Source organism: Myodes glareolus, chromosome 24 (genome assembly GCF_982192425.1).
Source record: "Myodes glareolus chromosome 24, mMyoGla1.1, whole genome shotgun sequence".
Classification (NCBI taxonomy): domain Eukaryota; kingdom Metazoa; phylum Chordata; class Mammalia; order Rodentia; family Cricetidae; genus Myodes; species Myodes glareolus.
Window position 1 is genome coordinate 780,724 of NC_142049.1, and position 26,466 is coordinate 807,189.

General features: G+C 48.4%; 2 protein-coding genes across 4 annotated transcripts in view; one reads left to right on the forward strand and one right to left on the reverse strand.

Moving 5' to 3' along the window:
• Rnf169 (ring finger protein 169) overlaps positions 1-7,561 on the forward strand; it is a 61,101-nt gene extending 53,540 nt beyond the window's left edge. Inside the window, exons 5-8 of one of the 2 annotated variants that reach the window (XM_085682932.2) lie at positions 841-940; positions 1,499-3,120; positions 7,305-7,399; positions 7,515-7,561. In XM_085682932.2, coding sequence (XP_085539058.1) covers positions 841-940; positions 1,499-2,677 — 1,279 coding nt within the window. In that variant the 3' untranslated portion in view covers positions 2,678-3,120; positions 7,305-7,399; positions 7,515-7,561. Of the gene's footprint in view, positions 1-840; positions 941-1,498; positions 7,400-7,514 lie in introns of both variants that reach the window. The other variant, XM_085682931.2, reaches the window with a different exon arrangement.
• A 2,452-nt stretch (positions 7,562-10,013) lies between these two features.
• Positions 10,014-26,466, reverse strand: part of Xrra1 (X-ray radiation resistance associated 1) — a 58,818-nt gene continuing 42,365 nt past the window's right edge. The window contains exons 11-19 of one of the 2 annotated variants that reach the window (XM_048435040.3): positions 25,380-25,420; positions 20,388-20,513; positions 16,544-16,637; positions 15,829-15,944; positions 13,504-13,845; positions 11,731-11,929; positions 11,011-11,126; positions 10,762-10,867; positions 10,014-10,462 (exon numbers count right to left, since the gene is read on the reverse strand). In XM_048435040.3, the coding sequence (XP_048290997.1) occupies positions 10,203-10,462; positions 10,762-10,867; positions 11,011-11,126; positions 11,731-11,929; positions 13,504-13,845; positions 15,829-15,944; positions 16,544-16,637; positions 20,388-20,513; positions 25,380-25,420 (1,400 nt within the window). In that variant the 3' untranslated portion in view covers positions 10,014-10,202. Of the gene's footprint in view, positions 10,463-10,761; positions 10,868-11,010; positions 11,127-11,254; positions 11,930-13,503; positions 13,846-15,828; positions 15,945-16,543; positions 16,638-20,387; positions 20,514-25,379; positions 25,421-26,466 lie in introns of those variants that run through there. The other variant, XR_014999558.2, reaches the window with a different exon arrangement.

A 26,466-nucleotide genomic window follows, 5' to 3' on the forward strand; every position in this document is an offset into this window, starting at 1 on the left:
CATGGCGGACTGCAGCACTCGATACAGATATGGGGAGTGTGGCTCTGAGTCAGTTCAGGGCTCAAGAGAGGTCTCAGTGGTTAAGATCACTGGCTGCTCTTCCAGAACACCTGGGTTAGATTCCTAGCTGGCACATAGCAGCTCACAACCATATGTAACTCCAGTCCTAGAGGATTCAATGCTCTCTTCTGGCCTCCATAGGCACCAGGCATACATGCATACATAGGCATAGGCATACATGCAGGCAAACCACACACACAAAAAGTAAGTATAACAAAAATTATAAAGTCATATACAAAAGATAAAATTCATGTGTTCTGGAAAACTCTTAAGTCATTGGGACTTAGGTCTTTGGAAATGCAAATGTAATGAGTTAGCAAGAGACTACACTTAATTTTGACTCCCTAAATGAATAAACAACAGAGCATTGTGGTGCATCTTCCTAAATGCTTCCTTTTTGTTTGTTTTTTTGTTTTGTTTTGTTTTGTTTCATGGCTGCCTTAGATTGCTTGCAGAGAGGTGTGAGTCTGATAGGAAGAACAGGTTTTATTTGTTAGGGGACTGCATGCTGTACACACCTTCTGAGGGAGGTAAAGTACCCCCACTCTCTAAGTTTGGCAAACAACCGTCTTCTCTGCTTCACCGAGGCAGGGTCTGAAAACAAGCCTGAACTAAGTGTCCTGTCTTTCTCATTAGCGTTTAGTTAATAAGTTAACCTGTATTCTATTATAGCTACCTAAGGAAATTGTCTTTCTTGGTGAGTGGCTTAGAATGGTAAGAGACTGTCATCTTTTCCTAAACTCATGTAGGGCTAATCATACCTATACATTCTTTTTACAGGAAGCTAAACACCAAGGTGCAGAGGAGTCAGAGCTGCAGTGACACGGTTCAGGACCGAGTGAAGAGCAGGCTCAGAACAGCTCCACCCAACAGAGCCAAGGTACACCTCAGCCTCAGGCTTCCCCAGCAACATACACATAGCTTCCCCTGCACCAGGCAAAGTGCATTAGTTGCACAGGATTAGGAGCCTATAGACAGAGATGAAGGAAGAAGGTTCAAATTAGTAGACAGAGTTTGGGGGTATTACACCATTATAGATACACACCTTTTAAATAGGTCTCGGTGAGACCCATCTTCAGATTTTAATGTTTTTATCACCTTCGTGTGTTTTAAGCTAGGATTTCCCTAATTTTTTTTAGGTACACATTACCCTTCCTCTTCCTTCCTTCCCTATCCTCCCACCATCTAAAGGATTTATGTAGAAACAAATACATACAGAGAGAGCTGGAGGGATGGCTCAGCAATTAAGAGCGCTTGTTCTTGCAGAGAACTAGATTCACATCAGTCAGTTGCTTCCCATAATTCTAGCTCCAGGGGATCCAACACCTTTGGCCTCTGTGGACACCTGCACATGCATGTGCGCGCGCGCGCGCATGCGCGCGCGCACACACACACACACACACACACACACACACAAAATCTTTTCTCTTTCTTTCAGGTCACAACTATAACCCCAGGTTCCACCCCCATTATTGGTGTTCTCTTATCCACTCAAAACAACCGCTGCCTCTCAGCTCCTGACTTAACCATAGAAAAGCGCCTGCCCTTCAGCTCCCTTTCATCCTTGACTTCCTTGCATAAGCCAGAGCGCTCTATCAGCCCTGAAAGCAATGACAGCATCTCTGAAGAACTAAACCACTTCAAGCCCATCGTCTGCTCACCATGCACCCCTCCCAAGAGACTCCCTGACGGCCGTGTGCTAAGTCCTCTCATCATCAAGTCAACACCTCGTAACCTGAGCAGAAGCCTTCAGAAGCAGACTTCCTACGAGGCTAGTCCACGGATCCTCAAGAAATGGGAACAAATCTTCCAGGAACGGCAGATCAAGAAGACTCTTTCCAAAGCCACTCTCACCTCCCTGGCCCCTGAAGGAGGGGAGGAGTTACCAGGCGCTGAAGCTATCCATTCTAACAAGGAGAGGCCACCTCTGGCTCTAAGTACAAGACTGTCCAGGGCCCAGGTGCTCTCAGAGTGTGTTGGGCCCACATCCACTACCCTTGAGTATTTCCCTTCTGTTAACCAGACAGAAGCAGAACAGGACTATGTTAGAAAAAGGAGCCATGAGGTCCCACTGGAAACCTGCCATTCCTCAGAGCACAGAGTTATAGCCAGTGGGCCTTCTTTGGAAGGAGAGCAGTTTGAGGAGTCAAGGTCCGCCCTAGATGCCACGTTAGACAAAACTTGCATGAGCACAGTCATGAAGACTTCAGCAGTTAATTCAGTGCTACCCAAAAATGATGTTTTGGGTGGGGTCCTCAAAACAAAAAAACAGCTGAAGACACTCGGTCATTTTGATCTGGCTAATGGCATTCTGGTCGACAGCCTAGGAGAGGAGTCAATTCCTTCCCTGCGTCGGGGCCGGAAAAGGCGTTGTAAGACCAAGCACTTGGAACAAAATGGTGTTAAGAAACTGCGACCACCCAGCAGTGACATGGGCCTGGCCCCCAAAGACCCAGGGCTGCTTGAGGTGGGGCGGAAATGGCAGCAGGAGGATGCGAGCTCAATGGCTCTGCAGTCACAGCGCATATTTGACAGTGAGAGGCGGACTGTGAGCCGGCGGAAACGAAACATGGATCAGTATCTCTTACGGTCCAGCAGCCTGGCTGGGGCCAAGTAGCACTTACTGAACAATGTAATGTTACGGCTTCTCAGAAGCCTTGACCTCAGTCATTTATCCAAAAGAACTAGCTGAATGGTCTCACTTTGAGTTTCTTTCGATGGCAAAACACTGTCTAATACGAATCTGAGGGGCTTCAGGACCTTGGTAATCAAAGCCAAGGGTCTGTATCTTTGGCTCTGTAGAACCTGAGCCATGCTTCTCACCCCAAGTGAGCCAACTCTGAAGGCTTCTGGGCCCAAATCTGGCAGCACCCACTTGGAATGAGATTGAGATTGGCCTCACTCATGAACGTGATGGCTGGAGTTAGAGATGGCAGGGAGAGAGTACCTTCTCACACTTGTGAGACCCCCCAGCTTCTTATGACACAGTAGTAGTTGCAGATAAAGATCCATTCTTCAGAGACAAGCAGTGCAGTGCTTGGGAAGATCCGAGATGAACAGGTGATCATGTTCGTCTGTCTTCCCTATGTGACTCTACATACCTAAATCAGTTGAGCTTAGAACCTTTGCTTCTCCAGAAGTTAATTTGCATTCCCTGTTTAAACTATGACATTTGACTGATGCTGTGATTGACACCTGGCCTTGGTGTCAGCTCGATGAAGCTGCAGTGCAGGTGTTGAGGTTCTCAGCTGCCGAGTGGTATTGCCCCGGCTGACCACTGTGTCTCCTGGATTCTCCACAATCACAGGGTGCCCGAGGGCATGCATGCCAGGGCGACCTAGGGAGACTGGCTGGGCACTGAGTGTGACAGTGTGAAGCCCCCTTGGAGCAGCTGACGTTGCTGAGATGTAAACGGTAGAACTGCAGTGGTCTCACCTACCCCGTTTACAGACTCTGCTTCCCCAGGAGCCCTAGCCAGAGATAGCTATGAGGTTTCCTTACTACTTTCCACTTGGCCATGGCTATCTGAAATTTTGGTCTAAAAATCATGAAAAACTTGCCCCAAAGTCAGGCAAAGGTCAATGCTGAGACTCCCATACTGTGGAAACAAGGTATCTAGCTGGATGCAGCTGGTAAATTCAGTCCCATGGACCTTTGGGGTTTATTTTTCTTAGCAGCTGACACCATGTGTCTTTTGCATCCCTGGTGGTGCTTGGTGCTTCTGCCCTTCTGGGCTCAGTGAGAATAGGGATTCTGATAGGATTTTAGGACTCTCAGGTGGGCTGGTGTTCCCTTTTTCTGTATGAGCTGTTACCATAGTCATGTGATTGGCATTTTAACAAACCTTCCGGAGCTTCTATACCCACCCTATGCTGTCTCCCTTGAAAGGTCTCAGCAGGATACTGCATAATTCTCCAGTGAAGTTGCCTTTGATCAGAGAGTTTCTGAAACATTCAAAGTGTAGAAATAGCTAGAGGATAACCCCCTCCTCAGTGGCAACAGGAGGTTACCTGTAGTTCTGTTTCCTCGGGGCACATGTCAGTTTTTTGGGATTGTAGAAGAGAAAACCTCACATTTGGAATTAGCCCAAAGGTGATTGAAGCTCCTAGAGAGGGGAAGGAGCACATGGAGTCCCAAGAAAGCTGTCCCTTGGAGCAGACGGAGATCTTTCTCTGCAGCTCAGAACTGACTGTTCCCAGGGATGCTGGTTGTGTGTGGCCATCGCCGAGATAGGTGGCTTCAGAGGTTGCTCTGGTGGGGAACTGTGAGTCCTGGGGTGTGGGTGTGTTTTTAAAACATGCAATAGTCTCATTACTTTATAGTCACACCATTTACTTCTTGTCCTAGGTAACTTCAGGCTTTAGGGGCTGCTAGAAAGCATGTTAATGCCCAAATAGGAGGGCTGGCCCTGGTCTGCAGATACAAGGAGATTCCATTAGAGAAAACTTTGAAATTTTTGCCATTTTATATTTCTTTTATGATCTTAGTAATTATTATTGGAAGGCTAGTCTTACTGGGTAGTAGCAAAGACACTTATTTTTCCACATGCCACCCTTTTATATGCCATTAATCATTAGAAAAACACTTTCAGTTGGAGTTAATTTTTGGTTTTGGGAAAAAGGTAAAATATTTTTAATAGATGAGAAATATATATTTTAAATATCCCCCTGCCCCTAGTTACTGCCTTGACTTTAAGAGTGTGCACAGCAGTAGTGACAAGCATGACTGCAGGTGCAGTGTTGCTGCTGCTGAGTGAGTACAGTGAACACTGGGCTGGCCTGGGGCCATCTCTGTGCACCCCGAGACCCGGTGTGCTGTGGTCAGTGTTTCCCATGCTTCCTGCTGAGCAGTCGTTCTTGAAGTCAAGGCAGAACAGTTTACATTGAGGAGGAAAGGCTTTCTTTTTAGTCCGCTTAGCTTTGAAGGTGGGAAAACTACTAAAGCGCTGCATGCAAGATGCTGTAACATGTAGTCACTGGACAGTCCTTTACAGCTACAGTTGTTGACATGGGTTCCTACAGAGTAGAGAGACACGGGAAATAGAACGGTCGGGAGAGCTGATGAGCTAGAGTGAAAGACGTTACTTCACTGCCCTCGTTCTGCTGTGCTCCTTCTGTATGTGCATTCTGCTTCTTTTTTCTTATTAAAGAGGAAATTATGAGTAAGAGGAGGGTGAGTCTTCCTGATGGGACATTAAGAGATGTGCCATTCCTCAAAAGGGTTTGGTAGCCCTTCTCCAGGAAGGTAACCTTAGTGACATTCATGAGTAGCTGACTGTACCTGTTGGAAGATGTCATCTGGACCAGATGGATTGGTATCAAGTCAGGGATTATTCAACCAGCCACTGGCCTCTGTCCCTTAGTTACCTCTTTTAAAAAAAAAAATTTTTAAAAAAAAGTCTGGCTGAGGCTTGTCTAGGAATTCTTTTTCCAGCTGAGTTTATTTGTTAAAAGAAACAAAACAAAAAATCCAAAACTTTTTTTTTGTAGGGAGAGTATACTGGTCATAAATGTCCTTTATTATTTTTTAAGGTAAAATGCCCCATCAGAGAGTAAAGCTTTTCATTAATTATTGTCTGGTTACAAACTAGCCACTGACTAACATGGGCAGCGGCTGATTCAGTAGGCACTTTTGAGCTCCTAGACCACCCCACCCTGTGCTGGACCATAGGATAGTCCCCGTTGGGAGGGGGCATGCACGTGTGTTCGGCCAGAGAGTGTGTTAATGATCTCTGAACAGCCATTTCCTCTATAGCAGTGGGAACTAGCACTTAGCTTGCCACCAGCAACATTTCCCATACATCGTCAGTATTTATGAGCTGGTTAACTCTGTCTTTTCCCGTTCCCTAAATAACTTTCCCAGGGAAGAGTGGATGTTCTCCTGCAGTGATTATAGAACAGTCACCCTGTTCAGAAGCTGCATTTACGTCAAGTCCTAAGAAATGAGGCAGGTCTGGATCACTGGCAGGGCCAAAGAAGCCATTCTTCATTTTAGTGATCTCCTAATGCGTTCCCCAAGCTGACCTCTCACCAGAACCAATAGTGACCTGGGGTTTCTTCTTCCTAGCTTGTCACTGAAGTGGAGAGCCATCAGGAGAGGGTAGAGGCTAGCTCATCATCATGGGATATTAAAGCTGGACCAGCCCCAGCCCCACTTTAAATGAAGACCCACTGTTCTGGTTTCTACTGTAGTTCTCTAGGGCAGGATAATAGTGAAGGTCACATAATTTGTGGATGTAGGGGACACCCAAGTGACAGAGGTTTTAGAATGGCTGTTTTTGTTTCTTTCAGTTAAGTTGTACCTATATCCCCTGATTATATCCATCATATACAGAGTACTTAGTAGGGAAAACCCTGTAGTGTGAACTAAGTAATAAGTGGAATTTTATTGTAGTTATTTTAATTACAGCCTTTGCTGTTTCTTTCAGAATAAAATTCCTTAGGGTCTTACACCTTTCTTAGCCAGCCCTTTGCTCCTCAGCCATAGGATGCTCCCTAGACTTAGTGTTTAGAGAGGATGGAACTGGTTAAAGTCTCCTGACCCAGGAGGGTGCGAGGACTAGGTTGCTGCACACATTTTCTTAGATGACCCAGAAACGCACCTTTCACCGTAGCATTCTGAAGACTGTTCTGTAGAAGACATGTAGGAACACACAGAGGTTTCAACTTAGTCAAAGTGGATGGTGGAAGAGGCACCAAACCCACGTGACCAGACTGCTTTGTGTCTGCCAGTTTTTCTTCTGAGGGGCAAATGAACTCTTATGTCCACTTTGTGGTGTCTCAGGTCTAGAAGGAGTTAGACAAAGCCATGCTAAGATCAGGTTCGTTCCTCTCCCTTCCCTACCACCAAGTGTGAGCACAGACAGTGCAGGCTTCAGTGTCAGACTGTGCAGGGTGTATCCTTCTTCTGGTGCCAGATTCCTGTAGCAGCCATCAGTTCTCCCTCCAAGCTGAGATTCCAGTTTGCATCAGACATGACCATCAGCCCTAAGCTCCAGCAAAGCAAGAAACAGATACTATGCAAGACAAGTGGGTGTTCTTTTTCTCCCTTCTTCCCTCTCCCCCTCCCTCTCTCTGCACCTGATACACTGTTTACTCTTAACTGTACAGATATAATTGTCTTAAGAGCCAAGAGCCAAACCTTTCCACCTAGAAATATAAAATGGTTGTCTCTTTGGTTTTAGGCAACCTGCTATAGCTCCTTGTGGTCTGGTGGTTGTGACTTACTCTACCTGTTTACATTAGGATCGGAGAAGGGGCCCTGCATCCTGGTGGACTGCCACTGCTGTCTGTAACCCCTTGACTCATAAAGAGCCTTTTGACAGAGGACTTGGGACAAGGTATGCCCTGTCAGGGATGCTTTTCGCCACAGTGAAATGGTGTGGAATTGAGTGGGATGTTGTACGACTAAAACAGAACCAAAGTGCATTCTTCATGTGTATGTGCCTGTTCCAGGCGAGGCCCAGGTTGGAAATGCAGTAAAGCAGACTTGTGAAAGCAAACAGTCTACTTCTGGTTAGTCTCGAGAGACCTGCGTCTGACAGTGTGGACTGAGCTCAAGGCAGGTGTTTGGGTGCTGTCCTGGGGCAGGGAGGTACCTGGGATGGAAAGGCACTGGAGAGCGGTCTCCACAAGGAACAAATATACCTTTTGATGTATTCTAATGGACAGTATTTAGTTTCCTGACCTCTCTTGACCATCCCTACTTCTCTGAAGGCACAGTTTGCATAAAGAGTGACTTGTGGGGTGCCACCATCCTTGTCCCTTACAGCTGTACTTAGAAATATGATTGTTAAACGTACTCTTCTTTGGAACCATTGCTCAGAAAGTCATAAAAAATACCTTTGACATGAGTTTTTCACTGAACATAGAACAAATGTTAACCTGTTTCTCTTAAACTCAGAAAACGAACCTGGAAGACTCTGCCAGCCCATGTGGGATCTTCAAAGACCTTCAACCCAAGGCCTTCAAGGGAGATTTGAAAAGCCAGCGGAGATTTGAAAACAGTACTCGGTCCCTATAGTAGCAAGACGCTCTACACACTGTTAATTCCCCTGTAACTAGGTATGGTGGGTGTCCTCCTTTACAGATGGGAACTCCAGCCCTGGCAGTGCAGAGCCTAGGTGCTGAGCACTCTGACCCCAAAGCTGCTGGTTGCCTCTTGTAGTGCTGTGGCCGCAGCTAACCTTGCAGTGCAAACCTCTACCACTGGCCTTGGTGAACAGTATGGCTCCAGTTGCTGTCTGGACTGGAACTGATTGGGCAGGTGACTAGGCTGTCTTCCCACTTTGCCCACTGAGCTAATTCCAGGTGTGAGCATAGTCTGCTTCTCCATCTGTGGGTTCTCCCATAGCCTCAGTAACCTTCAGATTGTTCACTAGCATTCTGGGTGACTAGACGATTGAGTTAGGGAACTCAAGGTGAAAGTTAAGAGCAGGATCGGGAGTTCAAGGTCATCCTGGGCTACATGAAACTCTGTCAGAAAATACAAGAAAAAAAATGAAAACCATGAGCCGTCTTACCAAGTCTTACTAGAGTAGTAGCAGAACTGGGGTACAACATAGTGCTTCCTGCTGGGGTTCAGTCAACATTTTGTTACATGTATGAAAAAGGGGGCTCATGCTTGAACTTGCTCTCTATGAAGTAGCCTCTGGGGTAAGAAGCCAAAGGAAGGAACTCAGAATGATCAGAAACTTAGCAAGGAGAGGCAACCAGCTTGTTCAAGGGAGAGAAGGTGGTGCTTGGCCCAGACAAGTGTGCCCTCTTTGGAATGCCCGCACACAGATTAAGGGGCTGCCATGGGGGTACAGAGAGCAGACCTGGAACTGAGGGACTTATGCATTCAGGCTACATAGTCCATTGTAGCATAAACCATTAAAACTGCCATCCTTCAGAGTCAGCTCTGTTCCTGGGGAGACTGTTAAGAAGCTAGGTTGGAACAGAGTGTGTGTGTGTGTGTGTGTGTGTGTGTGTGTGTGTGTGCGTGCGTGCGTGTATGTGTGTAGGTAGTAGGTCCATTCTTGAGAATATGTAGCAATAACATGTCTGGCCGAAGGAAGCAGTCTAGGAGGTTCTCAAGAAGTGGAACCTGGTGGGTTGACAGTGTTACTGTCAAGGTGGCTTCTCCTAACAATAAAGGAAAGATGGACACTTCGAAACTCCTGAAAGTCCAGTCTAGCAAGCCAAGCACAAATGCCCTGAATGTGGCTGCTGCTGTGGGTCCCTGCATTACCTCTATCTGTCAGACATCCAAATGAGCTAACTGTACTTTGTCATCTGGTGTGGCCTGCATAGTGATGTACATGCACATGGGTATCTGGCTACAATCACAGCTTAGTGTAAGCACTTTAACTGACTATTTGCATGCCTGTGAAGTTGAATTCAATAATGTGTAAATAGTTGTGATTTGGATTTGGGGCGTCTGCCTTGCTGAGGACCAAGAAGCATTCTTCGACCCTGGGTACTGCAGCTCTGTCTGATGCCCCAATCTGAAGACGCTTTCCTCAGGGGAGAAGTCTTAGGTCCCACACAGCATAGCCCTGGTGGACTTCTCCAGACCTTCTTGGGTTAGGTGCTGCCTCCTGGGCACACACCCAGCCCAGGTTCCCACCCAGCCCAGATGTTTGTATTCCTGTCTTTAGCTTGTGTCCTGGGTTATGGGACCCTGGGAAACTAGCCCCTCCCCCTTTTACCAGTCATTATTTCAAAAGGGACTATTCCATCTTCTTTCACCCTCACAATCTGTCCGGCCTGGGTCCTCTGCCTCTTGCTGGCTACAGCCCACTTAACTTCTGAGCTTTCTGTGCTACTTCTCTGTCTCAGCACTTATTGAAGCTGTCACGAGCGACTCGGGTTTCTCATAGCCCTCTGGGATGCAGCAATCAGTGGAGATTTTTCCTTAGTGACACCATCACTGTGGCCCTGACCTGGCTTCCAAGAATACTTGGTACCCACTGTATTGCTCTATGCATCACTCTTTATTGCTGCTGGGCCACCCACCAGGTGTAGCCTGGCCAGGCTCGGAGGCGAGGTCCTACCGAGCTCCACATGCTGACCACGGAGCGAGATGGAGCCCAAGCCCTCTCTGTTCAGGGCAGGGTACGGTCCAGGGCACAGAGCCCCTGGGGAGGGCGGTGCGTAGCTCTACTCTTTCGAGTCGCTGGCCGTGGGCTCCTGGCAGAACTCGTCCATGAACTCGAGGAAGCGGCCCAACTTGGGCTGGCCCGCGCTCAGTGCGCGACGGGTGGGCGGCCTGGGCGGCGGGCTGGCAGTGAACACAGTCCGCAGCGAGCTGCGCACCAGCTGCCTGTAGCGCGCGCGGAACTCCTTTAGCAGCCGCTTGGCCTCTCGGTACTGCTTCTGGTTCACCAGGCGCTGCTGTGCGCGTCGCTTCAGCACCGCGCCTGCAGGGACGAGAGCGGACAGCGCCAGGCTCGCCGGTTCCTCAGGCCCAGAGATACACAAAGTATATTGGTGTGTGGAGGCAGTACAGCCCCGACAAGTGGGAAGTCAAGCCTTAGTTCAAAACCCGAAGGTGCCCGGTGACGTGGGAGCCTCCTACTTGCCTGCCTGTCCTGCAGACACTGTAAACGGCTTGGAAAATCCCACTTTCCACATCCTTCCCTGCTTTCCATGCTCCCTCCTAGTTTCGTACCAGCCCTCCCTGGTAGACACCAGCCTTGATGGGACAGTGGCACCATACCCAGTGGAGCTTCAGTGACGTTCCGAGGGTCCCGCATGCGAATGAGGATGTCATCCAGCAGCTGCGCTCGGGTCTTCCTTGGGGGTGGTATTGGTATTCTCGCAGCCTGGCACAAGGTAAGGAGGTCTGTCACTTCATGCACTCATAATGACAGACAGGGGGCAGTAGGGAGTGCTGGGAAACGGGCCTCAGGGTTCCAAGGTGGAGACCTCAAAACTCAGGAGCACAATCAGTGGCTGAGGTGCTTACCCGCTTCTCTTTGGGGATGTAGGGTTTCTGGAAAGTGTCCAGCCTGGGCTTGGAAGAACGGCAGACAAGCGGCTGCTTCAGCATGCGATGCAGGGCCTGCGCGTTCTTCTGGATGCCTAGCAGAAAAGGCAGCAACAGGTGTCATCCCTGACCCTGCTCAGTGCTGGGAAATGAACTGCAGAGCCCAAGAAAACCAGGGCTTCCTCATCTGTGCCCTCCCCCCCACCCCATCCAAATGCTTCACCATTCATTGCAAGAAATGTCCCTGTGAGCTCAGAGCCTGATGTGGGAAGACTTGGGGCCTCACAGTGATTCCGTAATCGGGGGTCACATGATAGGAGTGACTCCCAGGAGACTGGCTCCCAGCAGGCTCTTTTGGAGGCCCAGATGAGAGGGCACTGCCTCTGCTGCCCCAAACCAGGTGGGGAGGGTTTGGGATGGTCTGCTGGGCCTTAACAGAGGCTGGTGAGAACTCAGGAACCTGGCTTTGTTTGCTCATTAACCCTTCTCTATGAGCAATTTTTCACCCAGGGCGACTGGGCTAATCCAGGCAGTCTTTGAAAAAAATCCATGACCCAAAGCAGTGAAGGTTCAGCAAAGGACAGTGTGATGCTGCCGTGTACTAAGAACCCTCTGGCAGACATTCACATGGAGTCAGCATCAGCCTTGGCCTGGCATGGCCTGCTCTGGGCTGACAGGATGTCCCTGGTCCTGACATACCCTTCGGCTCCACAAAGGTAGGATCAGGCTTGGCCGTGAGCAGCTCCTCATAGCCCTCATACTTGTTGGACATAGGAGCAGACGGCTGCTTCCGCCGGGTCTTCTTTGCCTCTCTGGGTGCAGTTAGTGGTCTCGTTTGGGCATTCTCCTTCGCCTCTAACTTTCCCCTGTGGACGGTGGAGGATGGCAATTCATTCACCTGTGCCAGGAAGAAAACACACTCACTTGTTCCCTGCCCAGTCCCAACATGGGCTTTGCACAGCCCACGTGTTGGGCCCTGATAAGGGAGAGCTGAGGCATAAAGGAGGCCAAAAGAATAGGTGATATGTGCTAACAGGAGCAGGCATGGCCAGTCTAGAGAATCTCAGGCCCAAAGCCCACCAGAAAACTCCATGGGAAGTGATTCCTTAGTCTGGGCCAAGTCTTTGGGACACAGGAGAGTTGTTCCCAGAAAAGGCAGATAGAAGACTGGACTTCAGCCATGACAGAGGGCAGTAGTCAAGGAGCAACATGCATGCTTCAAGAGCAGTGTACCAGACAAGTGGCCTGCGTGCTGAGCAAGGCCCAGGTGAAGGACCTTCGAATGCCATGCTGAGGGCATTTGTTTTGTATTCTTTATTCTCACTTTGAGGGAATCCAGGAACATTTTGGTCTACCCAAATAGTTTTTTATACAATACAGGACGCCCTATCCATGTAGGGATGTTCCGGGGGACCCTGCCAATTCTTCTAGCCTTATGGAGGTTGAACAATCTTTACATGAAATGCCTGGGAGAAGAAGAACGTTTATATTTTAGAATATTTACATGACAAGATAAGATGCCTTGGCATGAGACCCAATTCTACATGGAAAATTTGATGTTTTATGTATATTTTAAATACATAGCCCTAAGGTAATTTCATATATCTTTAGTGATTTTATGCATGAAACAAAAATTTCATGATGTAGAATTTTCCTCTTGTGGATATGTTAGCACATAAAAAAAATTTCAAAATTCAGAATATCTGGGATTTGAGTCATTCACATTGGGGATTTCCTTTCTCTATACCAGTGGTTCTCAACCTTCCTAATGCTGCAACCCCCTTAATACAATTCCTTGTATTGTGGTTACCCCCAAGCATAAAATTATTTTTGTAGCTACTTAGTAACTATAACTTTGCTACTTATGAATTATAATGTAAATATCTGTGTTTTCTGATGGTCTTAGGTGACCCATGTGAAAGGGTTGTTTGATCCCAAATGGGTCGTGACCCACTGGATATTCATGGTTCCATTTGGATTTCTTCCCCTGCACCACATTTTCTGTTCTCTTTGTCCGTATCCCTACCTTGCTAATGCTTCCATGGCCTGAGAAGTGCAGCTCATTTGACCCTTCTCCCAGCCCTCCTGGTTTGGAACAGAGGCATCCTTCCTCAGACCTGGTTCCTGAGTTCCCCCAGTCTCAGCACAGATGGCAAGTTCTGTTCCTGTCAGCTTTCCTTTTAGACCATAAGCACCTTGAAGATGGCACCTATATCAGAGCCACCTTTGTTCCCAGGACCCAGGGCAGCATGGGAAGTGAGGTACAGTAGTGACAGGCCTCTGCACACTGGTCAGCACTACATCCCAGGGAGATCTGAGGTGCTGTCTGTGCCACAGGACTACTACTACTACTACCAGAGAGTGCCTGAGAGCAGCACGGCCTGTCCTGGACAGTCCACAGCAGTGCAGGTAGCTCGGTGCAGGAACCTGTGAGCACTGCAGCCAGAGGTGGAGGCAGCTGGGGACAAGCACCTGAGTCAGGAAGATGGACTCCGTACTCTTGGCATCTTCATCTGAAGGGTGGTCTGGGCTCAAGAGGCCAGCTGTACGGCTTGGATGGGACACTGGCTCACTGTGTACGGTGGAGTCGGAGCAGATGGGAGGCATTGGCACAAAGGTCCGGTGAGTTACAGAAGGGCCTTCTGGGCCCTCAGTAGCTAGCAGTGCCTCATGAGAGGTGTTTTCGGTGGAGGGCAGTTCCTCAGCTCCTAGTTCTGGCTCCTGCATAAAACTTGAGGGAGGTTTGTCTGTGGTCATGCTCAGGTGATGGGGTACCAGAGAATGCCTTGGCACTCTGGGGACGTGGGTTTTCACCTGAATGAGAGAAAGGCTGGGTTAGATTTGCTCTCTAGTTAGGAGTGAGTCCTGGACCCCACCAGCCTCAGATGGGCTGCATGGTAACAGTGGAGTCTGGGGAGGCAGGAGGGCCATCACATGTGCCTACCCAGAGGACTCAGCGTCACGTATACCACCGTGGTGGCTTAGTGGGGAGGGCTCTTGCTGCCAGCCTGGAAGGCGAAAACTGGCTCCTACAAGTTGTCTTCTGACCTCCACGTGGCCACTGTTGCTCATGTGAGAATTTTATAAAGCACCTAGGAACAACGGGCCTCTTTCCCAGGTACTTGTCCCGGGCTCTAGGCCTCAGCTGCATCCTGACCTGACTTTCTTGGCAGCGCCACTCCTCAGGGTTTGCCAGATGCCTCTCTCTCTCCTCAGGGATTTCTACAGGGATGGGGTGGCTATTTCCCTAAGCCGCGTTTCTCAGGAGTTGTGGAATTACTTAACTGGCAGGGCCAGTCACCATCTTCCTGCACTGTCTCCCTGTGTGTGGAGCGGGAAGAGGAAGGAGACTGTCCGTGCCTTGTTGTCTAGGTTTACAGACTGACTACTGCGGTAGAAAGGCCCTGGGCACTGTACTTAGGAGCTTGTGGGTTCCTTGTGAACAGGTCAGACCACTCCCCACCCACCCCCCCACAGGGTGAACTGACAGTCTTCATTCCTGCCCTAGGTGCTAGGCTGGTGTAGCTGCCTCTTGTGTTCTCACAAGGAAAACTTCAGTTTTCCTCCTGCCCAAGCCTTTGTCCAGGGAGTTGAGGAGAAAAGTCCTAGGACTGGCCTGCATGTGTAGCTCTCTTTCTTGGCACACTGCAGACAGGCTGCTGTCTCAGCTGGCATCAGGTCTAAGCCATGTTCTGGGGCCAAGTGCTGTGTGTGCCTAGATGTACCCCAGTGCTTTGTTTCTCACAAGCTGATACCTTGATTACTCAGAACCTTAAACAGGAGGAGGGGCGAGGGACACCCTGAACCCAACACTAACTTGTATCTTGTGAGCTGGTGCACCTCTCTGAGCCTGTTTTCTTGGGAGAAAAGTGAGGACAGAGGTGTGTGTGCCCCGTGGAGTACCAGCCATGGACGAGGAAAGAGACAGAGCATGTGCCCAGCATCCTCCCCTCACCCCCCACGCGCCCCAGATGGTAGATGCACAGGGAGGTGGTAGATCCTCAGAGCATGCCACAGAAACCCTAAGAATGTCGTCTGTTTCTGGCTTTAACCCTTGCTCTGCTCCTCTAGGGCTTAAGAGCTTCATTAACGGAGCAACCACAGGGCAGGTGGCAAGGGACAGATGTGTCTGCCTTTGGGGACCAGCAATGTCTGCGATAGGAGACAGGCGCTTTTCACAGATTTTCTGAAACTCTTTTAGATCAAAAGGATGTTAATTACTAATTCAAGGTCCCCAGAGGTGAATCTACGAGCCCACTTGGAGTGAGAGAATCCAGCCTGCCTACGACAGGGGCTGTGTATCTAGTTCTGGCCACCCAGAGCTGTTGCGTGCACCAGGACCTTGTGTGACTAAAGTCAGTGTGGCTTCATGGCTTCTTCATCTGTCCTTTAAGCAGCTCTGTGAGGTCCAGAGCCGAGACACCAGCCTCTCAGATCAAAACTCTTGCCAAGTTTTGTAGATAGCTGTAGATATCTACTGTCTAGCTGTAGATAGTGGGGGGTCCTGACTTCAAGGCTGATTTCTCCCCCACTTCTCTGGTCCTAGTTTTTCTGTAAAATTCGGGGGTCACTGACTTAGTGACCTCCAAGGCTCTTCATTTTCCCCCCCTCTTCTTGACGGCTCTCCGTCTTATCACCCCTGCCTCTAGCTCTGTCTAACAAGAAAAGAAGGCACAGGAGTCAATAGAGAGAGAGGTTCCAGGTTTGGCTGGGGAGGGGTGTTCTCATGCCCAAGCCAGTGCGCATGTTAAAACAAGGCTCCACTTCCCTGGGTCAGGGTCCTGTTGGAAGACTTACCTTTCGTGATTCCTTCCGAGGTATCAAAATATGGTGTTTAGCTTTTACCAGTTTCCTTCGCACTAAGCGGATGCCCAGGCGCTCCTGGAGGAAGCTCTTTAGCAGGGGTGGGATCCCTGATGTGGAGGAAAACAAGATGATTGACGATTGGCTGGTACATCCTGGGGCTTCCTGTGTGTTTGGCACTGTTCACATTACTTTGTATGTGTTAATGTACTTCTCTTTTCAACCCTAGTTATTCCTAGTCTATAAGCAAGGAAAGTGACACCCAGAGGCTAAGGTGACAAAGTGTAGCAAGGTGTCCCAACAGACCCAGGGCTAGAGCAGACCTCTGGCTGGTAGGCCTTGGCTAAAAGATGGTGGGCACCACAGCAGAACTGCATTCAGAATGCTGGCAAAGCCAGCCCAGCAGCTGTGCCAACCCCAGATAGAACTGGAAATGGGACCACAGAGTCCTTCTCTGCAACCAGGGTGCAGCTTATAGAGCTCAGATAAGGGCGAGAGAATTCAGAATGCCCAGCTTTTCTTCTTTTTCTTGAGTTACCCTGAGCAGACCAGAGCCACTGTGGTTCTTGCGGTTAGTGCCTGTTTGCCATGGCTGCTGTGCTCCACTCTCCAGACAGACAAGCCCCTCCCTCCTTGGCCTGCTCCATCCCCACCTTAGCATCTAAGCGGATGAGCGCTGGTTTGGGGGACAGACCCATGGCTGCCATACCTCGTGTATGCGCTACCAGAGGGTTGTTGTGGAAGACAAGCTCACAGAGAGAGGGGAAGAGAGCTGCTGGCAGGACAGCATCCTCCTTTGCGATCTGGAACAAGGGCAGGAGGTATGTTAGTCAGTGCTCCCCGGCCAGATAAGGATGGCTGCAGGACAGATGTGAGAATGATGGACAGGAGGCCATGCCTTATCCCTGCACCACTGCCTACTCAGGCACTCCTGTCCAAAGATTCTGTTACCACTGCTTCATCATATGAGTGTTTTGCGTGCGAGTATGTCTGTGTGACACATGTGTACAGTGACCTCAGAGGCCAGAAGAGGGTGTCTGATCTCCTTGAACTGGAATTACAGTTGGTTGTGAGCTGTAGGTGCTCTTAACAGCTGAGCCATCGCTCCAGTCCTCATTGCTGTGTATCTTTAAGAGTTAGAAATCTCTCTCTTATCCACACGGAACATATCCAGAGTATCAAGGATACTGGTGGCCAAATAATCAGAAGCATTTGTCTCAAAGAGCCTTGAGGGTTGGCACAGACGGCACTGGCTATGGATGCAAACCTGCATACCCCAGGATTCCGTCAGCAATGCTCCTTGGCTCTTCTTCCCATTGCCCTAAGCACTGATGGATCAGGTGAAGAGCACCAGAGGGCAGGAACCCACTTAACAATTGGAATGTAGCTGAGCCACGGCAAAGGACACCATCTCATGGCTGGACAGCTCAGGACTGGCTGGGGCCAGTGGCTATAGTGCCCTTGCACACTTAGCCTGTAAGTGGTCAGGCCAGACTGCATGACAGAAATCACACAAGCATTGTTGAGCAGAGTAGCTAGAATATGGGAACAGCGGTGTGTTTCAGAGGAGCCCAGAGTGGGACTGACGCAGGGACACAGAGGCACAAGGGTGGCAGGGAAAAGACAGACTCTTCAGATGGCTACTGGATCCTGGACTGCACTGGAGCAAATGCCTTCTCATGGCTGGTCATTCAGCTAGCCCAGCACTTGGTTCTCGAGATTACAGGGCACTAAACTTCATGTGAAGAGCCAGGCAATAAATGCTGGGACACAGTCTCTGCTTCTGACTCAGCCCTGGACAATTCATGAGCAAATAGCTAGAGTGTTTCTTTTGCAGTAAGATTTTACTTATAGACACTGAAATTTAATTCCATATAATTTTAACACATCATGAAACGCTATCCTTGTTGAATGTACCTGAAAATATAAAAGCCACTCAGTCCAGGGGCCACAGCAATCCGTTGGCTCACTCAGTTTCAATAGATCACCAGCTTGCTCCTTGTGGTCATACCACCTCTGCAGAGCTAAGGAGCGACAACAGACTGATCTATTGTCTGGCCCTTTATTTAAAAAAAGAAAAATTGCTGGGTTTGGGGATATGGCTCAGTGGCAGAATGCATGCCTACCATGCTGAGAACACATTACCAAAAAACTTGTGGAAGGAGGCTCAGTCTCCAGGCTTGCCTGTGGTGGCCCAGGATGGCACAAGGAGAGACAAGCACTACAATGTGATATATAAATTAATTCAGTCAAGATACAAGATCCTGTTTATAATTAAAATACAAAGGAAGCTGAGTGGCATCCAAGGTGTGTGGTTGTCAGATGTTCTGTGATGCCAAGCTCTACCTGAAAGGCATGGGCTCAGGGCTAGCTGATTGGCAGGCAGAATCTGGCCCCAGGCTAGCTGCTCCCTATGGGGTGAGTCAGATGACTTCAGGGGCACAGGTTTCAGTGATAGCCTCTGATTTCTGTCCAACTTCACTGGGTTAAAGGCAATATAACAAACCTATGAGCTATTAAATACTGACTAAAGTTTGAGCTAAAATGACTGTTTTGCTTTTGACACAACACTTCTAAGTGAACATCTGGGGGAGAGAACTTCTGTTTGGAGGCAGAATTGGTTTTTAAAGCTTGTACCTCTAGTAAACCAAACACTGATTTTGAAACATTTATCTGTGTCTGTGGTGTGCTACGAGCAGCATTCATGAAGTCTTAGTGTGCACCATGCATCGTGTTATTCTGGATGCTAAGGATACATGTGTAAGTAACACACAGCCTAACACTCGTACCAGGCAACTGACAAGGGAGCTACAGTGCCAGGAGTTAACTGTCATACAGAATCATGGTCAGGACACAGGAGCACTACCCCATCCCAACAAGAGCAAGCCGGGCAAGCCATGTCCCAACTGTTGTGAAGCTGGCAGAGAACTCTGGTCTCAGAGAAGCCCTGGCGAGTGGGACACTAGCTCACCTGAGGTCCATGCCAGGGCTACATGTGCTTTAAGGACTAATCAACTAAAGATTGTATGAATTATTAAAGTCCATCTGTGGCTCAGAGCAAGGCAATAAGGCTCCTGAGGGTATGGCTATGGTGTGTGGATACAAGACCACATCTCTCCCCCAGATGTTCACTTAGAAGTGTTGTGTCAAAAGCAAAACATTCATTTTAACTCAAACTTTAACCAGCATTTAATAGCTCATAGGTTTGTTATATTGCCTTTAACCCAGTGAGGTTGGAGAGAAATCAGAGGCTATCACTGAAACCTGTGCCCCTGAAGTCATCTGACTCACCTCATAGGGAGCAGCGTCATCATGGGACAGCACCACGTGGCATAACATATGCCTAGGGTAGAACAGCTGCCCTTGCAGGAGAGGCAGTGGCCCCCTGCTGCCCAGAAAGAACAGCCAACCCCCAGACATGGCATCTGGGAAAGGGAGCACTTGCTACTCCTGAGGTGAAGTAGAAAAGCACCTAGGTCCTGCACAGTAGAGATCTCTTGCTGCCATGGGGGCAGCAGCGGTAGGACCACAAGAGCTGCCATCTTGGAGAGGCAGGACCACAGTGCTGCCCAAGGCTGGGGTTGGAGCTCTACCTTGGGCTGGCAAGTGTCAAAGAACAAGCAACAGTAGTCTGCTGGGAAGCAGAGAAGCTAATGGGATCAGCCAGAGATGCAGGGATGTGGGGGGGGAGCCTGAGAGCTGCAGATAGGAGCAGCAGAGAACCACTCTCACAGCCTAGCAGAGATGAGTTCTCTGTAGTCTGAAAGGGATGCGCTTTAGCACAGATGACATAGGCCACAAGTGCAAGGGTAGAGACATAGACAGATGCCCACGGAACCCACAAGAAAAGACAAAACCACAGGGAAAATTAAAAAATACTTTTGTTGAACGAAAAACACGGGCTGGGGTGTAGCTCAGTAGGTGGACACGTGTAGTATGCATGAGAGCTTGGGTTTGTTCTCCAAGAAGAAAAAAACTAAGGGTCTATAGAAAACAAACAAGATCTGGATATACTAGATAGAGGGGAACCAGACGAAGTCAGACACATGGACTTTTAAATCTGTTGTGTTCCCTCATCAGGCCTTCACCTGATGAAACTCGATGACTCTGATCTAAGCTCAGACACCACTTTTCCTTGGCCAAACATGAGGTCAGACCCGGCATCATACACTGCTTCACAGTGCTATGTATTCCTCATAGCACCAACCATGCTGACATTGTGTCAGCCTCTCTTGCTCAGGCTAACCTCAAGCTCACAGGCAGGAGGTAGTGGCAGGATCACAAGGATGTGCTACCACACCCACTTTAAGCCATACTGGGTGCTGAAACCCTGGGTTTCACACCGAGTGTACTCTATCAACCAAGCTCCAGCCCCAGTCTGGAGGTCTTCAAACGTGTACCCCCAGCGCCTAGCGCAAAGGCCAGCACATGGAAGTTCTTGAGAACCAGAGCCACACACTTGCATGCAGGGAAGAAATTGCTGGGCTCCAGGCCAGAACGGTTCACATCCCTTCCTCCCATCCATGCCCCAAGGAAACAGCAAAAGCAGTTACCTTGTTGTAGGCCAGGCTAAGGTATCTTAGCTCTGGGAAAGGTGGGGCCAGCGTCTGGTTCCTTGCTTTCAGTGACTTCACAGGAAGTATCTCAAATATGGGAGGAAGTGAACATATCTTGGCTGTCTTAGAAAGAGAAAAGTCAGAGTCAAAGTGTCATAATGATTTGAAAAAGAAAAAAGAAACTGAGGCTGGCAGCAGTCAAATGTCCTTTCTATTGGGTGCGATGAAAAGACCTCTATGAGTCTGGCCAAAGGAACATTTAGGGTCATAAAGGCCAGAATTCTGACTCCACATTCTCTGAGGTCACATGAGCTAATTCTCCAGTATCCAAAGTTCCAATTTCAAGTTCCCTGGGGCCACAGAAGATCACAGGAGTGTTGTAAAAACCAGAGGCTCTTGCCCTTCCTCCAGCCCTGAGGCAACTTGGCCCTGGCTAGCCCTTCTGTGCAACTCAGCTAAAATTTCCCCAAAGGTAGAGGAGGTGTTTACACTGATAAAGGCATTCAGTTGTCTTGGGTAGAAGAGGGAAGGCAGGAGGGGACTGAGTGGGGAAACTCGTAACCTCTAGACCCTGAGCTCCCAGTTCTCATTCAGGGTGGAGCAACAACTAAGTCCCAGTGATCAGAGCCAGGCTCAGCCTGATGACAGAATGCGTCTTCATCTAGATCACCTGTTGTTGGCAGAGACCGTTCATTCATTGCTCAGCCCTGAAATAATCACACAGAAACTATATTATTTGCAATACCTTTTGGCCAATAGCTTAAGCGTATTTCTGGCTTTATCTTAAATTAACCCATTTCTATTAATCTGTGCATCACCACGTGGCTATGGCTTACTGGCAAGGTTCTGGCGCATCTGTCCCTGACAGTGGATACATGGCGTCTCCCTGACTCCGCCTTTTTTCTCCCAGAATTGTTTAGTTTTCCCTGCCTAACCCTACTATAAACCCAAAGCAGCTTCTTTATTAATCAATGGTAATCACAGCATACAGAGGGAAATCCCACATGACCTCCCCTTTTCTGTCTAAATGAAAAGGAAGGTTTTAATTTTAACATAGTAAAATTACAGATAACAAAACAGATATCAAGCAAGAATTAATTACAATATTTATATCTACTTTATCTTTTATCATAACTAAGGAAACTATAACTATCTATTCAATTCCAGCAAAGAGTCCAGAAGAATATAATATTACCTAAGTTAACAGGAAGTTCATTGTAAGCAACTTCCAAAACTCTTGAATTGACAGAGACATCTCACTGCCTAGGCAGTCACCCAAAGTTCTTCTGTAACAATGTGGGCACCCATCTTTAGCCTACAGGCCCATAGTATCCAGCAGACTTTTCCATGAAGCAGGAAATTTCAAAGACAGTTCCACCTATATTGGCAGTTTGTCAGTCACTTTCTTCTGTGTTCTGTTGAATATCAGGCAAATTCTTTCATGAAACAGAAACCCTGAAGGGTCGTCTCAACTTTAGGCAAGTTCAGCAGTCATTTCTCTGTGGGTCCTGCATGTTCAGTCAAGCAGTTCAGGCAAGAGCAGTTTCTTTCCCAAATGGCTAACAAACTCCATACGGAACTTCTTCAGCGTCCATCTTGCTCTTGAAGTTATTGCGCTGCCAGGAGCAGATGTGTCTCATAGTCATGTAAAGTCCTAAGTTCTTAAAACGTTTTAAATGCCATATTCTGTAGTCTTTGAAAGGTTTGAAGAATGCCTATTCATCTGAAATACATCTCTGTACATCTAGAAATCCTAACTAACGTGACTACAAGCTTGACTATTATAGATGACTCTATTAGCCTGTATTTCTTAATTATACATTTTTAAATGAGCTGCACAAACACAATGCCTTAATCAAGAGCAGAAATATACAAATAACAAAATTGACCTAAGATTTGTATCAGTAGAGCAAGATTCATACCAATGCAACTCTCTGTAGCAGCCTGTAGTTCCTGGGCTCCCTACAGCCTAGAGTGCCTCAGGGCCAATGTAGGATCAAGCATGAAAATGGAACTGATGGATTAACCATGCCAGACACTTATGTTCCATGAATTGCATGAGTTCAAAGGGCATGATGCAGGTAAGATAATTGAGCTAAGATGAACCAAATGCCCTAAGTGCCACTAACTGCTGTTTGATCTTAACGCAATCATTCTGCCGTCCTTTGTTCAATAGTGGAACAACGACTTGGGGTCAGATATTCATGTCCTTCTGAGCCAACTGGTGAAGCTGCACGAATGAGGCAGGCCAGCATGAGGCAAAACAGAAATGAGTGATAATGATTCCTCTGGTCCGTGTCACCCTGCAATCTGAGAGAGCAGGGTACAATGACAGCAACAGAAAGCTCTACTTTTCAGCTTCCTGTGACAGGGATTGAAGGACTGCCTCTGACTCCTTAGGGGCCTATAGCTATCTCTGCAACTCTCAACTTTTGGTCATATCCCTGCTCAAGTCCACACATACACATTTAAGGGGTCGCCATCATCCTTCAAGGCAGAAGACACAAGAGTAATTAAGACATGTTCAAGATTCTAGATGCAGACTGCAGGCAGATCACCCCCACCATGGGAAGAGGGGGAGAAGCAATTATCCCATAAGGCAGTGGAGGCTGCCCCTTGAGTAGGAACAGTCAGTGTGTGACTGATCCCCACCCTCCACCAAGCAATACTTTTCTGAGAGACTACAGGCCCTCCAGAACAAGACCTGAAATGATGAGTCACACAGAGATTGACCAAGACTGATGATCTGTGTATATTTATGGGCCCACCACATAGTCTTTTGTTCTACCCCTACATAGCCTGGGATCTTCTCAGTACCCCACAGACAAGGGTTAGTCACCGTTTCTTCTCATAGTGGTCACACTGCGTAATAAATTATTTTCTTCCTTGACCATCACTTGTCTCCCTGAACTCTTGAGGAAGTAGGTGGCAAGAGTCTGGCCTGTTAGGACCCCTGAAGGGTCAGAATTGGGGCAAGACTGGGTAAGCAAAAAGGGAGAGTCAGTAGAGCACAGCCCAGGAAGCCCAGAGAACCCGGCTCAGAATACTAAGGGCGTGACTGACCCTCTCCTAGAGGAGCATGCATCCGACTTTCACTGAGAGGAGACCCATGACATCTCTACCTCCAGTTCACCTTCCAGGTTCTCGGTACTGAACTGTAAGCACTGACAAACCTGTCAACTGTCATTTATTTCCAAGAAACATCCCTGGTCACAGGCCCTTCCATCCAATATGAACGTCTTTCTGCAATGTGACCCTTGACACTGCCCCACCCAAATGGGCAGCTGCTGTTTCTACATTTCTAAAAGTATGCTGACTGCCTTTTGGTGAAACATTTATCTGGTTTCTGTCCCAGACTCCTGGCATTGAGCTTCTAAAGCTCTGGGAGTTTCCTAAATGATGCCTATCTGTTACCAGGGTTCCCTAAGTGATGCCTGTCTGTTTTCAGGGTTTCCTAAGTGATGCCTGTCTATTACCAGGGTTCCCTAAGTGATGGCCTGTCTGTTACCAGGGTTCCTTGAACCACATTTCCATTTTGCTAATGGGATGAGGAGCAGACTTGGTTGGAAGGTGGGGCTCTGAGCTCAAACATGTATCAGAGAAGATGCTCTACCAAAGCTGCATGCTGAGGCTCAGGAGAGCTTCCTGGTGGGTAAGTACACTGACTTACCTGCCAGGAGGGTGGGATGCCAGGTTCCCTGGGGAGGGTGCACACAGGAGCCTTCTCATTCTGCTGACCTCATTTTTTTGTCCTTTATATTACCACTGTGGGCGGTTAAGCAAGACCCTTTCTCAAGTTCTCTGAGTTCTACAAGTACTGAATCTCAGAGGAGGGTGTTGTGGGGACTCCCAAGTTTTTATCAGTCACAGTGTGAACATCTTACTGTCTTCTTCCTTCATGACTGGCACCTAGAGTGAGGGCAGTTTTCTTAGGAACTCTACCCCTAAACTTGACCTTAAACTCTGGGCTGGTTAGTGTTGGCACTGTGCTCTGTCATCCTGCCCTCTAATTGCTTTGACAATAGAATGTGGCCAATGTGACCCATTTGAATTTCACACTCTTCTGTGCTTGCTTGCTTGCTCCCTTGAGACCTGAAACTGCCCTGTTGTTAAGACCAGGGTGTAAAGACAATGTGGAGAGGCCAGGGCACACCATATCCTTTGAAGCTCAACTGCCAGCTGGCCTGCAACTCCAGCAGAACCACCCTGCTAGCTCCAATAATCTGGGAAGTAATCAGCTGAACTGAAGTCAGTCAGTGGTCGGTAGTTTTGTTGTGCAACCAACAGTTAACTGATACAGTTTCTGACACAGTCGTATCTGTGAGGAGGTAGCTTTATCTTTCAAGGGTATGAGTTGGCTGGGTGTAGACCCGCACAACTTGCTGCACATGGAGGCATCAGTATTTAGTCTACATGTATCCTCTGTCCATGAACAGGGTTAGTGAGCTATGCCGAGAAGGAAACCAGTCTTCTCTGTTGACAGAATCAAACAGTACGCCTTTGATAGCAAGGCTCAGATCTGGGCAACAGTGTAACCAGCAAGAAATCTACCTTTTGAGGCCTTTGTGAGAAGGCTTCCTGGTGGCAGTCTCAATTTTATCACCTGATAGCCTTTGTCACTATTCTCTGCTAAACAGTGTATGAAGGCAAGCGAGGGAGCAAGCCTGTGGACCGATGAGGTCAGGGCCTGGTCAGTTCCCCCCTCCATGTCCCCAGTGGTCAGCATAGGGCTGAACCGCAGTAGGTAGTGAATATGTGGCCTAGAGAAATGTCTCTTGTGGATCTATTACTTGTTCATTACCCTTTAATGCTTTTGCCGTTATTCTCCCACTACTGAAGTACAACTATAAGACTTTTCACCGTGTCGGGGAACAGGAACCCAGGAGAGACTGGAAGTGGAACGGCATCCGCTCTGTCTGTGTAAGGCTGTGGGTTCATCCCTACATGGACATTGAGCAAACACAAACATGAAGCAGCAGTTCCTCCTACCTCTGAGGTCGAAAATCCAGGATAAGATGAGAATACAACCTCTGAAACGACAAAAAGACAGAGGAAAGGTTGGTGAGAACACCCACTGATCTCAGGGTCAGGGCTCAGCACCTTCCCCACTGTGTGCTCTGGTGCCTCCCAGATGGTCTCAGTGCTAACTGGAAAAGGATTGGATTGGGATGATACCCAACTGCCTTAGCCAGGCTGCTGAGGCCAATGGTTGGTCCCTTCCCCGCTCCTCCCATCTTATCCCACCTCAGCTCACTCACAGTGTTTCAGTCACATGGACCTTCATCCTAACTTTGTAACGTGCAAGCTCTTTGTAGCCCTGGTGCTGCTGGGAAGCCTGCATGGGGTAGGAAGCTAACCAGCTGGCTCATAAGAGAGAAGGACAGAAAAGACATCCCGTCTGGGGAGCTCAGAATGGCTGAGACAGGGAAGTGGCTGAGAACGAGCTCATCCTTGGGGCCCAGGGCAGAGCACCTGCGGGACTGCATCCTGTGCAGCCCTCCTCCTGACTACAGCCTCTCCACACAGAGAAAACCCCAGGCTCTGGTGGCGTCACGGCGTGGAAACGAGAGCAGTGAACACTGCACACCCTTGAGCTCATGAGGCAATCACAGCCCTGATCGCCATTCCTCACAGGAATCTCGCCACAGAGGAAGGCGTTACACTAGTCACCTCCTGGAGCATCATGGCCGAGGCCGAGGGAGTGCAAGACTGACTCAACACTGATAAGTTCATCCAGAGTTCTCTCACCCCCTCAAATAAAGAATCGTGGTAACCCCACCCCATCAGTCTGTTGTAGAGGTTGGTGGTACATGTCCCTAATCTCAGTACTGGAGAGACAGAGGCAGGCAGATCTCTGTGATCAGCCAGAGCTACATGGTGAGACCCTGTCTCAATTTTTTTTTCACCTTCCCACCACCAATAAAATTCAACACTAATTCACAGAAGAAAAACAAAAGACCTCTCAGCAAACTAGGAATACATGCAGATTTCTTTAAAGTGTCTACAAAAATATATACAGCGAATATACTTTTGAAATATTGAACACTTTCCTCCTAAGTTTGGGAAGAAAAATTCC